This window comes from Dermacentor variabilis, chromosome 3 (genome assembly GCF_050947875.1).
Source record: "Dermacentor variabilis isolate Ectoservices chromosome 3, ASM5094787v1, whole genome shotgun sequence".
NCBI classification, from domain to species: Eukaryota; Metazoa; Arthropoda; class Arachnida; order Ixodida; family Ixodidae; genus Dermacentor; species Dermacentor variabilis.
In genome coordinates, this window is record NC_134570.1 from 158,719,093 (window position 1) to 158,731,811 (window position 12,719).

The window sequence follows — 12,719 nt, forward strand, 5'->3', positions numbered from 1 at the left end:
TACATGTGCACACACAAATACAGACTTGCACACCGATACACGTCGAAACCCGTCAAAATGTACTTACACACCGATGCTTCGGTGAAGATATGCAGTTTTGTCGCTGCACTTATCTATCCTCCCAGCGTATAGTACGTAAAAAATCAAGTTGAAGATATCTTGTGTGACTACGCTGACGGGACAGAACTTGCTGAACTTGGATGCATAAGTCAGGAGGCACTCAGTACAACGAACAGTATTCTGCGACTGCAAGGAAGTCATCCAAAGCAGGCAAAACTCAATGCACACGGACTCAAATAAATAATTACAATAGTATGTTCGACAAAGTTATTACCACTGCATGACAACAGACATCACAGACGTATTTACTGGCTTCTGGGACACTGCAGTATCAGTGGGAATGACTGGGCCGACAAAAACTGACCACTAAGGTAAACTTATTCTTAGGCAACACATAAAAGAGATTACAGCGCGATTCCTTCCCGCGTTTCGCAGGATAAAACTGTTTCTCCCTTTTATTCAGTCGTTAATAAAACGTGTCAAGATTAGGCAAAAACACAAAAAAAGCTGACCTGCTCACATAAAAGCAGTTCCCAGCAGAGGCCTGGAAAGAGTTTAGTGTTTATAGAAACATTATTGTTCGAATACAGACGAGTCGCGCGTCAGCAAACAGACATGACGCGCAACGAAAGCTTCGCATGCGTCCGTGTGTTGGCCGCTCTTCCCGCTTTTAGTCGGTGGAGCACACCATGTGTTTCTCGTTGTCCGAAGAGAAAGTCACCAAGAAGGTCCTGATCTGCATCGGCGTCAGGTGCACGTAGTATTCTGGGCCATACACAATCAGTGATCCGTCGTCGTCGCCTGCGAGGAAGTGTTTCTTTTTAATGTTATTTGCTTAGTTATTCCACACTGGATCGAGATGTTGAGTTGAGTCAAGTGAGTCAAAACAGTTTTATTTCAAACCCAGACAACGCAATGTCACCCTCAGGACGTTCTCAGGACGTACAATTCAGCACGTTTGAACTTCCTGAGGACATCCTTACGTGAGCCTCAAAAAATCCCCATCAAGTTCATTTGACTGGTCTGACCACGTCCTAAGACGTCCTTAGAAGAGCATTCGAGGATCCTTTTTCAGAACGCGTTCAGGACAGTTTAAAGACTTAGCTAAACACATGGTAGAGTCATCTACACATGGCAGAAATATATTAAAGGAGTAGGTCTGAGAGTTCAACAGAACGCAATGACCGGACGTTTCGGGCAATCTATACAAACACTTTTTCTAAAAGAAGTTCCTAGAGTATTAATGCTGCAATGTCCGACCACAGTTTCACATCACGGAAAATTAAAACAGCTTTTATTTTTAGCCATGGAGAATTTTCGCAAAAAACATGATAATTGTATTTGAGCAAAACAAACTTAATTAGTACAGTTTGCTGATCTATTCACAACTAAAAGTTCTTTCCAACGTACTAAAATCGCCACTATAGCCTATGAGCTAAGTTTTCTGTGCTCAAATCAGAAACGCTGGAGTACCACAAAAGGAAGGGCATAAATAATACGCTGGGAACTAAATGGTTAGCGTGGTCTCCTTATAGGGAAAAAATCCCGCCTGGGGAGAGTTCGCTTCAAAAAATAACGGCGCCAGTATTAAGCCGAGTGGCTCACCCGCGTACGCGTCACTCTCTCGGCACGGCCAAATATCTATCTGACTCGCCCCGAAACTGACGGCAGTGCCACGGCCGTCGCCGTGACGTCAAGTTCTGCAACTTGTTCGTACAAGAGGGGGAAATGTGGTCCACCAATCCACTCGGGCGAGTCCGGCGGCCGGTTGCGACGAATGCCCCCGCGCCGACGTATATAGACCACCGCACGGTGCAGGCGACTTCGACGGCAGGTTTGGAGCCCCCGAAATGTCCACAGAATGTGATGCGGGTCTGCACACCGTGCTGACGCAGGACACAACGGGCGGCTCGACGAGGATCGGGTCAGCACGATCCCCACTGCCCGCGAACGGACCGCCCCACGGCAGCCGCACTCACGCGAGCCCTTCGGAGCGAAACGTTCCCTAGGCGCGTGAGGCAACTCGGAAGGTCAGAACCGCGCGAGGACACGAGAGCTCGCGAGGTTGTGCCGGAGCGTTTCTTCTAGCGAATGTAAGCGGCGCCCAGCGAGGACACGCACGGGCAAGCGATAAACGCAGCTTGGACGCCGAACGTGCGCCATACCTGACACGCTGCGTTGAGCTTCGTGGCTGTCCCCTGCCTCGAATTGGAGACGCGTCGTCTTGTCTTTCGTTTCTGTGGCGGCCAGGTTCATCTCCGTCACGTCGGTAATCGTCCGCACAAAAGCAGCCTGCAATGCAAAGGGGGAAAAAAAAAAAAACAAGCTCGTAATTGCTGAGTCCTCTCCGGAACTGTCGCGGTGTAGTCGCGACTTTGAACTTGATCGTTTTAAATCCTTCTAAAAAATAATATTTGTGACTCTGACTTTTTCATTTTGTCGGACCCAGGTGCACTTCGGTAACATTGGCAAAGAGACTGGAAAAACGACACAGAGGGTGGGCTGGAGGCCTTTGCTATCGGAAAATGCGATCTTATATTGAATTTGGACATTGCTGAACTGGATTTCTTTTTATTTCTACAGTGAAGCTAGGTTGGCGCAATGCAAGAATGTGCGCAAATACTCCTGTATGGCGAATATTAGATTTTCCTTTATTTATTTATTTTATTTTCTTGCAGATGGACCTATGCAGTGCCGTCATTCGCAAGGCGTACATGCTGTCTTGACTACAAAGAAGAAAAAAGCCTTTACATCCAGACGACAATATCAGAGAGACAAAAAAAAAACTGGAAATTGTTTAACTAGCTCTCCCTTCCCCGTAGGAAAAAAAAAAAGCACCCATACTTCTCGCTTATTTTAGGTGGCATAGAGTGTTTAGTGTACTGAACATCGAAGAAACAAAATATAGGAAGATGGTATAGGTAACAATAAATATAAGCAGTATGGTCAGTATGATACAAAAGCAAAGCAATATTGCTGTAAAGATAGCCAACGTAAACCGTATCACACTAAATTCGCGCCTGTTATTCCGACCGGTACGGAAATATCTTACGTAAAGATCACTGCAAACGAAGACGTGGCCAGCACGATCTCTCACCTGTAGGCTAAAGTTGGCAGGCTTCGAGAGTTCTCCGGCGTCGTCTTTCCTCTCGAAGATGTGCTCCAGCCGCAGAAGCACCTTGTCCTCCTTGTTCCAGTGCTCGAGGGTCAGCAGTTGCACGTTGCGGGGCAGTGACCTCGCAAGAGCCGAGCACTGCACGCAAGCACGGAGATTGCTCGTTCGTGAGGCACCATGCGACGAAGCTCGACAAGCGGCGTCAGCGCACGACTACATTCAGGAATGACTTTCACCTTCGATCTTACAGCGGAAACAACCTTAGGTTGGAGCCCTTCGTCTGCGCAAAAAGTGCTTGTTGAATCCTGGCCGTGCCGTAACAAACAGAAATTAACTCTCGAGGCTGTAGCGTATTTCTTCGTGGACAGGGACTCGATTACTTTTCTTGTCAATGGTACGACAGTATGAGAGCGAGAGTATTTGAATTAGACAAACCGCCATCCTTAAGGGCGGAAACATTTTAGTGTGTAGTTTATATGGATATTGAATTTTGGTTACGGTATCATGTTTGGTTTATTCGTCTACTTTTGTAACCTTTTTTTTTTTACGTAGGAGCTGGCAAGTTTTGCAGCCAATTTCGTGTGCCGATGGTCGGCGTACTCGGCATTCAATTAGCAACGCAGATTGCGTCGCAGTCCCGAACTTTTGCTTTGAAACGTGTATTTACAGATGACTATAAAATCAAAGTTACCTTGTGTAAACGTCAAACAAATAGGTAACACCATCATCGGGCGACTTCTTCTGTTTCTGCCAGTTATCAGTAATTTCTGTTTCGGACGTCGTGTTTTACCGGCTCCCCGTTCGAGGCCAGCTAGGAATTTATATGGCTGCGCTGGTACAGAACAGCCGGCAGTGCAGCCTGCTTGCCGCGTAAAATAATTCACACCTCAAAATGGGAAACCAGTGTAAATCTGTCTATAACTCACAACCTTACACCCCTATTGGATGCAAAGGTGTGAGCTATAGACAGAGTTAATCCTTCTTCACAGTTAAGGCTATCACTTATTTTACAGTGTGGGAGCCTGGAAGGCATATATTGAATATCTAGAAGGCACAGCGCCTTATCAACCACGGTTGAACGCGATGGGGTTTCACGTGCCAAAAGCACTTTCTGATTATGAGCCACGCCGCAGTGGAGGAGTCCGGAAATTTCAATCGCCTGAAGTTCTTAAACATGCAACTAAATCTAAGCACACGGGCGTTTTCGCATTTCTCCTCCATCGAAATGCGGCCGCCGTAGCCGGGATTCGATCCCGCGACCTCGTGCTCAGTAGCCCAAAACCATAGTCACTGAGCAACCACGGCGGGTAGTTGCAGGCGCTATTCTAGAACTGTGTATTCTCACGCATTTCAAGTCTGGTAAACCCTAAATCACTATGATATGTCTACGCTAGCCTCCTGTATGACGCCGGTGGCGTTGCTCAACGCAGCGATCACTGCGGTTGGCAAAGCAGCACGATAAATATAAGCTTAGTGCTTTGGCATTGGCCCTGTAAAGCAATAATAACTAAAGGGAATCTCATAAAACACATCGGACGGCTATTTGTGAACTATGATACAATTTGCGTAAAAAGGGTGAGTGAATTGCAGAGACGACGGGACGAAGAAAAGAATATAAACAGGAAAATCGGCTTTCATTCTCTGCTTCAAAAAAAAAAAAAAAAAAGAAATAGCCCGGCGCATTCTGTAGCCAAACTTCCCATACGTAATCTCTCCACCTACTAAAAAGGAGTAGAAGAAAAACTTGCCTCCATAGGAATGTCGTCTATCTGTTTTTCGCTCACGCCGACACTAGAAAAGAACCCAAAGTAATTGTCCTCTTAAATCTTGGGGTTTTACGTGCCAAAGCCGCAATCTGATCGTGAGGCCCACCGTAGTCGAGGATTCCGGCCCCGCGGGTTTCTTTTAACGGGAACCCACTGCACGGTTTACGGGCGCTATCGCATTTCGCCCCGATTAAGATACGGCCTCCACCATCGGATCTTGACTCCGCTACCTCGTACTTAGAAGCGCAACAACATAGCCGGTGAGCCACTACTGTGGGTGGAAACCAAAATGACATCAATTAACTAAAAGGTGTACGCCTTAGGGCATGAACATGCAAAACAGTGAACGTGTTACTCACGTTCCAAGAAGTAAGTAATTTAATTGTGTCATTATGCTTCATCTGAGCTTTCTTATTCTTGTTCGCAGATGAAATCAGGCTCAAAAGCATGCATATGGGGTTAATTTTGAAAGAAGTCCCAGGTCTGAACGAAAAAAATTATGGGGTTTTACGTGCGAAAACCACTTTCTGATTATGAGGCACGCCGTAGTGGAGGACTCTGGAAATCTCGACCACCTGGGGTTCTTTAACGTGCACCTAAATCTAAGTACACGGGTGTTCTCGCATTTCGCCCCCATCGAAATGCGGCCGCCGTGGCAGGGATTCGATTCCACCACCTCGCGCTCAGCAGCCCAACACCATAGACGTCTGAAAGAACAAGGCACACACGTGCCTGGGAGACCACTTGGGCATCCACACCTGCGAAGCCCCTCGCGAAGTACCTCGGCAAGGCGAATACGATTTGTTGCTAATGCAAGTCACACGCCGTACTTTGGACGGTCGACCAGGTTAACTTTCGCTACTTAATTAAATACATGGTGGGGCAAGTTTTCCTCGCCTCAGCGTCACCACACCAAATGGGCTTCTCTGGAGCTATCGAAAAAATAAATGACCTGAACCAAAACAATGAAATCGAGACAAAAACAACAAAAATTATTGAAGCACGGTTCAGACAAATTATAAGCAATACAAGAGGATGGGCCGGGGCAGAATCATGTGAGTTCCTTTCTACTCCGCCTTTTATGGAAGAGCTGTGCGAAGTGCTCTGAAATGTTTTCGGCGTTGCGAAAGTGTTACGTTGTGCCACTAGATGGCGGCGCTCCTCCTCCTGTTCGCCCTATACCCTATACCATACCACATGGGCTTGCCAGAAAACAGATAGGCTAGTCATAATAAAAAACCCGAGTGCGGAACAGTGGGAGAGGATGCTATCCAGCGACATCCTGAAAGTCCAACAAGGACTAGTAAGGCCTGCACGCAGGGCAGCTACCCTCAGCGGAGCCCTGGACTAGGGGAACCGACCCTGGAGAGAAGATGGAAGACTCCATCTGAAGCCGCAAAAATCACTGCAAAATAGAGCAAATAAACGTTTTTCATCAACATCATCATCCTGTTCGCACACTCTAAGGTGCCATAAAAGGTAGAGATTCGCTGCGCAAGTTAACATTGCATACACGCGTACACAGTTACGTACGTATGTGTCTATGTGTAGTGTTTGTTTGGAGAGCATTGTGCTTTAGTAAAGCCTCAGCAACCATAGGGTGTTCCAGACGTGTTAACTGTGTTGACTTTACGGTTGGCATCAACAGGTCGCAACTTGAGCGCTCAACAGTTTCGGAAGACGAGGAGTGAGTGAGTGAGTGAAACAACTTTATTTGGTCCACAATAGATGCGAGCAAACTCAACGTCACCTGGCTAAGCCCACTAGGAGCCTAGCCAGGGGCCTCGCGGAGGACGAGAAGAGATTTTTGTCGCCAGCTTTGAAACGTGGACTTTGTAATACGAGGTTGGCATTACGAGGCTTGGAATCAGCTTTGGAAACACGAAAAGTCTCCCTCGAAGCCTGAGCAAAATGTGTAATGTACAGGCGCCGACAAAAGTGGTATACTCCACGCAGATTGCTACTGCAGCGGCGTCGCTCGGCATTTTGGCGAGCTGAAGCACGAAACATTGACACGAGTCAAGCGACATGCTTGCAGATAATAAAGGGCACCCATTGGCTGTCTCGAGCCCAGATGCTGCCTGTAGATGGTGTTGCGATGCAGTTTGCCGTTGTTCCGGCTCCCGCTGCGTGGAGTATACCACTTTTGTCGGCGCCTGTACATGCTGTCAGTGTGTACCTCTCGTCATTATAGTACAAATATTGTCGTCGTAGGACCATTGCATTGAAGTGCCTGAAGAAATATTGCTATGCAACAAGGATGCCGGCTCTTTTCTCGCAAACGGGTCGCAAGGAACCTTTCTCGCGACAGCCCGTACCGGGAGCGGCATTTAAAGAAAAGTTCGGGGCTTTTCTGCCCTGTCACACACGCTAAATACTTTGTAGTGTCGTCAAAACACGCCACTGGGAATGTACTGCGGTATACCCCGAGGTTCGCCAGCCCTGCGAGAGTGATCGAACGTGAACTCACGTTGGTTTTGCACTGAGCCGTGTAGTCCTTGCTGCCGACGGGGGCAAAGTAGAGGGTGGGGGCCGAGTACATCGCTGCTGCCAGCGGTCGGTGGACTTCCGCTGCGTGGGCGAAAGGCGTCAGGGTGACCCGATGTGTTCCGCGTACCACGAGACCCCGGCCTTTGTAGTACGTCTCGTTGAGCGGCTCGCCGACGCCGAACGCGTCGTCGTACAGCAGCCGCCGGTGAACCTGCACGCATTCCACGTCGAGGAACATTTTGAGGCAGGAACTTCACGCAAACGCGTAATAGCTCGCTTGCGTTAACGGGGAAATTAGGTAAACGGTCGTTACTCCAATCTAAAAATATTGCGAAATGAGCAAACGTGCTGCGTCATCAAATGAGAAGTGCCGAAGACTGTTAGAACGCCCGTGAGTTTTACAACAGCGTCATGTACGTTGGCCTCGATGCTCGGCTCCGACTTCTCACGTACCCGAAGCCTACACCCGTCATATGCGTACACGTACGTTCAGCAGTCCCCGCACAAAATTTGCGGTCGTCACAATCTCTGCTGTGTGTTCCCTTGTCGAGGTGTGCGACATTGGTAAACCTTTTTTTCCTGACTCGTGCATCCAGCGGACTGGATGACTGCAAACTCTACCATGTCACTCGTATCAGCCCATCCATTAAAAAAAATCACACATCACACGTATGCCACAAGTGCAATAATCTCATATCAACACATACATTTCGTATGTGTTGTCATTTGAGTCTATGACAATATTGCCTATGTGAAACATGAGTCATATGAGATATTCAATTCGGGTAGCATGGATTGAGCCAATCGCAGGGGCACAGGCTGCTAGGTCGGGTATATGGGTCCATTGCAGTGGAGGCGCTTAATGCACTTATTTACTCGGGACTACTGAGTTTGCCTTTTTGTTCTTTTTATTTGTCTTGTGTGTCTGCATGCTATTCTGAACAGTTTTGCATTGTGATGCATCCGAAAATAAGTCCACGCTTACCATTAGTTCCACGGAGCCTTCTCGCAAACTGCTGCCTCCCTGAGAGCGATCGGTGAGCACTGTGAACTGAACTTTCTTTGCATCGTCCTGGGAAAGAAATGAATACGAGACACGCATCAAGAAAACGTTCGGGGTCAAGAAACAACAAGGAGTAAAAACAGTTACAAGCCTATATTTAGGCATATATAAAACGCCACGAGGAGTTGTCTCCTGCACAACATTAGCATAGTCGGCGGCCGTAGCGATCACTTTAGAACGGTGTTTCCGAGCAAACTAAACCTGTCACGTTTTCACTGCTCACTGCTATAGGAACAGAAGCAAGCAGCGGTAATGCATTACGCGGTCGTAAATGTTTCTGTAAGTTCCCTATTTCCACAACTGCGCACCTTCACGCTTTACCTTGCGGAAATCAACAGTACGATACTGCAACGTAGTAAAATATCTTCCCGCGTACATTGCCTATTTTCTTTTATTTCTCTATTTTTTAGCATCACACTTTTCATTGGGGGAACATGTGCCCAGAAAATCGAGGAACACCCAACTATCACAACGAATAGCGGCGAGCACGGTCGTCCGCGTTCGAATCAAATTCATGGATCAGGCGCGTTCGCTAGTTTTACATGGATGTATCGGCGGACGTGTCAGAATAATATCGCTGGTAGTCGCGTACGTAAGAAAACATGCCACACTATTCGCGCCTCACACGTAATCTAAATAAAGGCTAGACTATTTTGATGCAGAATCGGTGACAACATTAAAGAAATTTCGCATACAGGCGCGCCGAGTGATAACTTCATAACAATGACAATCAACAATGACAAAAAACGGTTACCGGAAAAAATAAAAATGTAGCAGTTTCACCCGAAAGACGAAGAATAGATTGTGTGGGCTGGACGGAGCGGCAGCCATGCAACCGCTTCAAAACCCGTTCTTGTTTATTGTACAGATTCTGGCGTTCCTCGGCACATGGCAGCCCTTGGATTCCTTTTGCGAGGCTATCGTCCTGCCTCTATCACCATGTTACGTCAGAGATCAACACTATGGCGGAAACGCCACATCATCAACCCTTGACGCGGTGTACATCGTGCCCCGACTTGGCTGGCCATTCCCATCGCCTACGACACCAGTCAGCCGGATGTACTTAAGAGCGACGCTTTCATCGGGCCACTTCAGTGGGCTGGACGGAGCGGCAGCCATGCAACCGCTTCAAAACCCGTTCTTGTTTGTTGTACAGGTTGGTAAACACCCGTCGTTGCACGCTAAGCGATCCAGTAATATCTGTCTGCTGCTCTTCCCAGGCCCACTGGTGATTCTTTGTGATTTTTTTGAGTGTATATATGTTGTTAAGTTGCTTATGTTAGCTGGGGATGTGGAACAGAACCCTGGTCCTCAAAAGGAGATTCTAGACGCCATTGCGGCCTTGTCGGCTAAAAGTGACGCACGCCATACCGAGGTAATAGGGATGCTATCAGAGGTCCGAGCTAATCAGCAAAAACTTGAGGAAAAAGTTTCCAGCTTAGCCAGTAGGCTCGCAACAGTTGAATCCCTGGTGGAATCATATGAAGCAAATCAGAATGGTGTTGATCTACCGAGAGTAGTCGATGAAGCTGTGCGAGACCAAACTGCAGCAATAACTTCTCGGTTGGACGAGCTGGAAGACCGCTCTCGCCGTGACAACCTTATATTCTACGGGATTCCTGACGTCCCAGCTGAGAACTGGTCCGAATCGGAAACTAAAATTCGAAACTGCCTTACCAATTTACTACAGATAACTTTAATAGATGAAGCCATTTCCCGCGCCCACAGGCTGGGTACCTATGCAGTAAATAAGCACCGGCCCATAATCGTAAAATTCTCGTCCTCAAAACTTAAGCAAAAGGTTTTCACTGAGCGAAAAAAATTCAAAGGTTCTGGCATTTCTGTTAGCGAAGACTTCTGCCGCGCCACACGCTTGTCATAGAAAAAATTGATTGAATTCGGAAAGGCTAGCGGACAGAAATATGTGTTACGGCTTAACCGTCTACAAATCGACAAAAAAACTTACGTTTACTGTCCGGTAACTGATCGAGTCTGCGAAATCCACACAAACGAGCTTCGTTCGACAAATTCTGTCCCAAATGCACCTTCTGATGGCCCTAGCAATTCACAAACATAGCGGAGTCATGGTCCGGTGGCAAAAAATATTTCTCTTCTGTATTCAAATATTCGCAGCGTATGCAACAAGCGGGATGCTTTATCTTCTGTCGTCGACACGTGCAGTGCAGATATTGTTATCCTGACAGAGACATGGCTTTCTAGCAAAATTGAAGACCGTGAAATTTTGGAATGCCAGGGTGTTTACCGTTTCTATCGACATGATCGTGATGTGTGGTGTGGTGGCGGTGTACTTATCGGTGTTCGTGATTCGATTACCGCTGCTGCAATTGAGCTTCCGTCGCCATTAGAGCTAGTGTGCACGCGCGTAGGCTTCGAACGCAAAAATTTTATCATTTGCGTCGTTTACAGGCCCCCTTCCTCACCTAACACATTTTGTTCAGACCTTCACGATGCCTTAAATAGTTTAATTTTACGGTTCCCTTCCACGCCACTAATATTCCTTGGGGACTTTAACTTTCCTGGCATTAACTGGCATACTGATCCCCCTTCAACCCAAGAGTGTTGTTCTGAATATTCCGAATTCATCAGCCTTTGCCTCGATTTTAACCTGCACCAGCTTGTCCTGAAGCCTACTCGATGTTCTGCACACTCGGCTAATATCCTAGATTTAATCCTTACTACATCCCCGGAATTTGTTTCGCCCCTAACTTACCTACCGGGTATTAGCGATCATTGTATAATCCAGTGTAATTTGATGTTAACCATCCCATCTGTTAATTCGTCGAAAGTTATATGTGATTACAAAAATGCTGATTTTGCCGCAATTAATAACGAACTAGAAACTTTCATCACTGACTACATTCCAAGTTTCCACACTCGATTGGTTGAAGAAAACTGGTCAATATTAAAAGAGAAAGCCAACTCCTTAATTAACCGGTACATCCCGCAAAAACGTATTTATGCTAATTCTCGCGCACCCTGGTTCAACTCGCGTCTTAAACGTTTACTGAACAAAAAGAAAAGGCTTTTCCGACGAGCAAAATTAACTGGCAATCATGATCGTTGGAATGCTTACACACTAGCACTGAGCGACTACAAGAATGCTGTAGCAGAGTCCAAAACAACATTTTATGAGCACACGTTGCCTTCTTTTTTGAAAGACAACCCACAGAAATTTTGGAGTGTGGTCAACGGTAAAAAATCTAGTGCCATTGAGCTGTGTGACCTTAACAACGAACCTGTCGATCGGAGTGTCTGTTGTGAAGTGTTGAATGACGCGTTCATCTCTGTATTTTCGGATTCTGTGCTGTGCGCAAACGCTGTTTTTCCTGATGTGCATTATTTTCCAATGCTTCCTATTACCATTGACTTTGATGGCGTTGTAAAGTTGATACAGACCTCAAAAGTTTCTGCATGCAGTGGAGTAGATGGTATCAACACGAAATTTCTTAAGGGAACTATTACTTATTCATCTATAATTCTGAGCGAAATCTTTGCTCAGTCACTTCAAACCACCATCCTTCCGAATGATTGGAAGGCAGGGATGGTGATTCCCGTACATAAGTCTGGCAGTCGGTACTCCCCACTTAATTACAGACCTATATCCCTAACCAGCGTTCCCTGCAAATTAATGGAGCACATAATTTACTCACACCTGGTTTCATTTCTCGAGTCAAACCTATTTTTTACCCCCTACCAACATGGATTTAGAAAATACTATTCCTGCGAAACACAGCTTTTGTCATTCACTAATGATTTATTCCAGGCGATGGATGCTAACATTATTATTGACTGCATTTTTTTAGACTTCGCCAAAGCATTCGATACTGTTTCACACGAATTACTTTTAACCAAATTAAGTAACCTCAACATTGATCCTAACGTGCTTGCTTGGATCAAGTGTTTTTTGTCTAACCGTTCCCAATTTGTTTATGCTAACGAATACTTCTCTTCCACTGGTCGAGTAACCTCCGGTGTACCGCAAGGCTCGGTTCTAGGACCATTATTATTTCTAATTTATATTAATGACCTCCCAGACCAAATTAAATCATCAATTAAGTTATTCGCCGATGACTGTGTTCTCTATCGTGTCATTTCTAACTCTGGCGACTGCGATACTCTTCAATCAGACATTGGCATAGTAACATCATGGTGTGCTAGATCCCAAATGAAGCTCAATTCTAATAAATGTAAGGCGATGCGTGTG

At 46.4% G+C, this 12,719-nt stretch overlaps 1 protein-coding gene and 1 pseudogene across 1 annotated transcript in view; one reads left to right on the forward strand and one right to left on the reverse strand.

The window, feature by feature from the left end:
* Positions 1-475: 475 nt before the first annotated feature.
* The window catches only part of LOC142576459 (lysosomal alpha-mannosidase-like), an 86,109-nt gene continuing 73,865 nt past the window's right edge, over positions 476-12,719 (reverse strand). The window contains exons 21-25 of the mRNA XM_075686598.1: positions 8,417-8,503; positions 7,412-7,642; positions 3,158-3,313; positions 2,226-2,352; positions 476-861 (exon numbers count right to left, since the gene is read on the reverse strand). Of these exons, the coding sequence (XP_075542713.1) occupies positions 731-861; positions 2,226-2,352; positions 3,158-3,313; positions 7,412-7,642; positions 8,417-8,503 (732 nt within the window). The 3' untranslated portion in view covers positions 476-730. The remainder of the gene's footprint in view (positions 862-2,225; positions 2,353-3,157; positions 3,314-7,411; positions 7,643-8,416; positions 8,504-12,719) is intronic.
* On the forward strand, positions 9,324-10,743 carry LOC142576460 (uncharacterized; annotated as a pseudogene).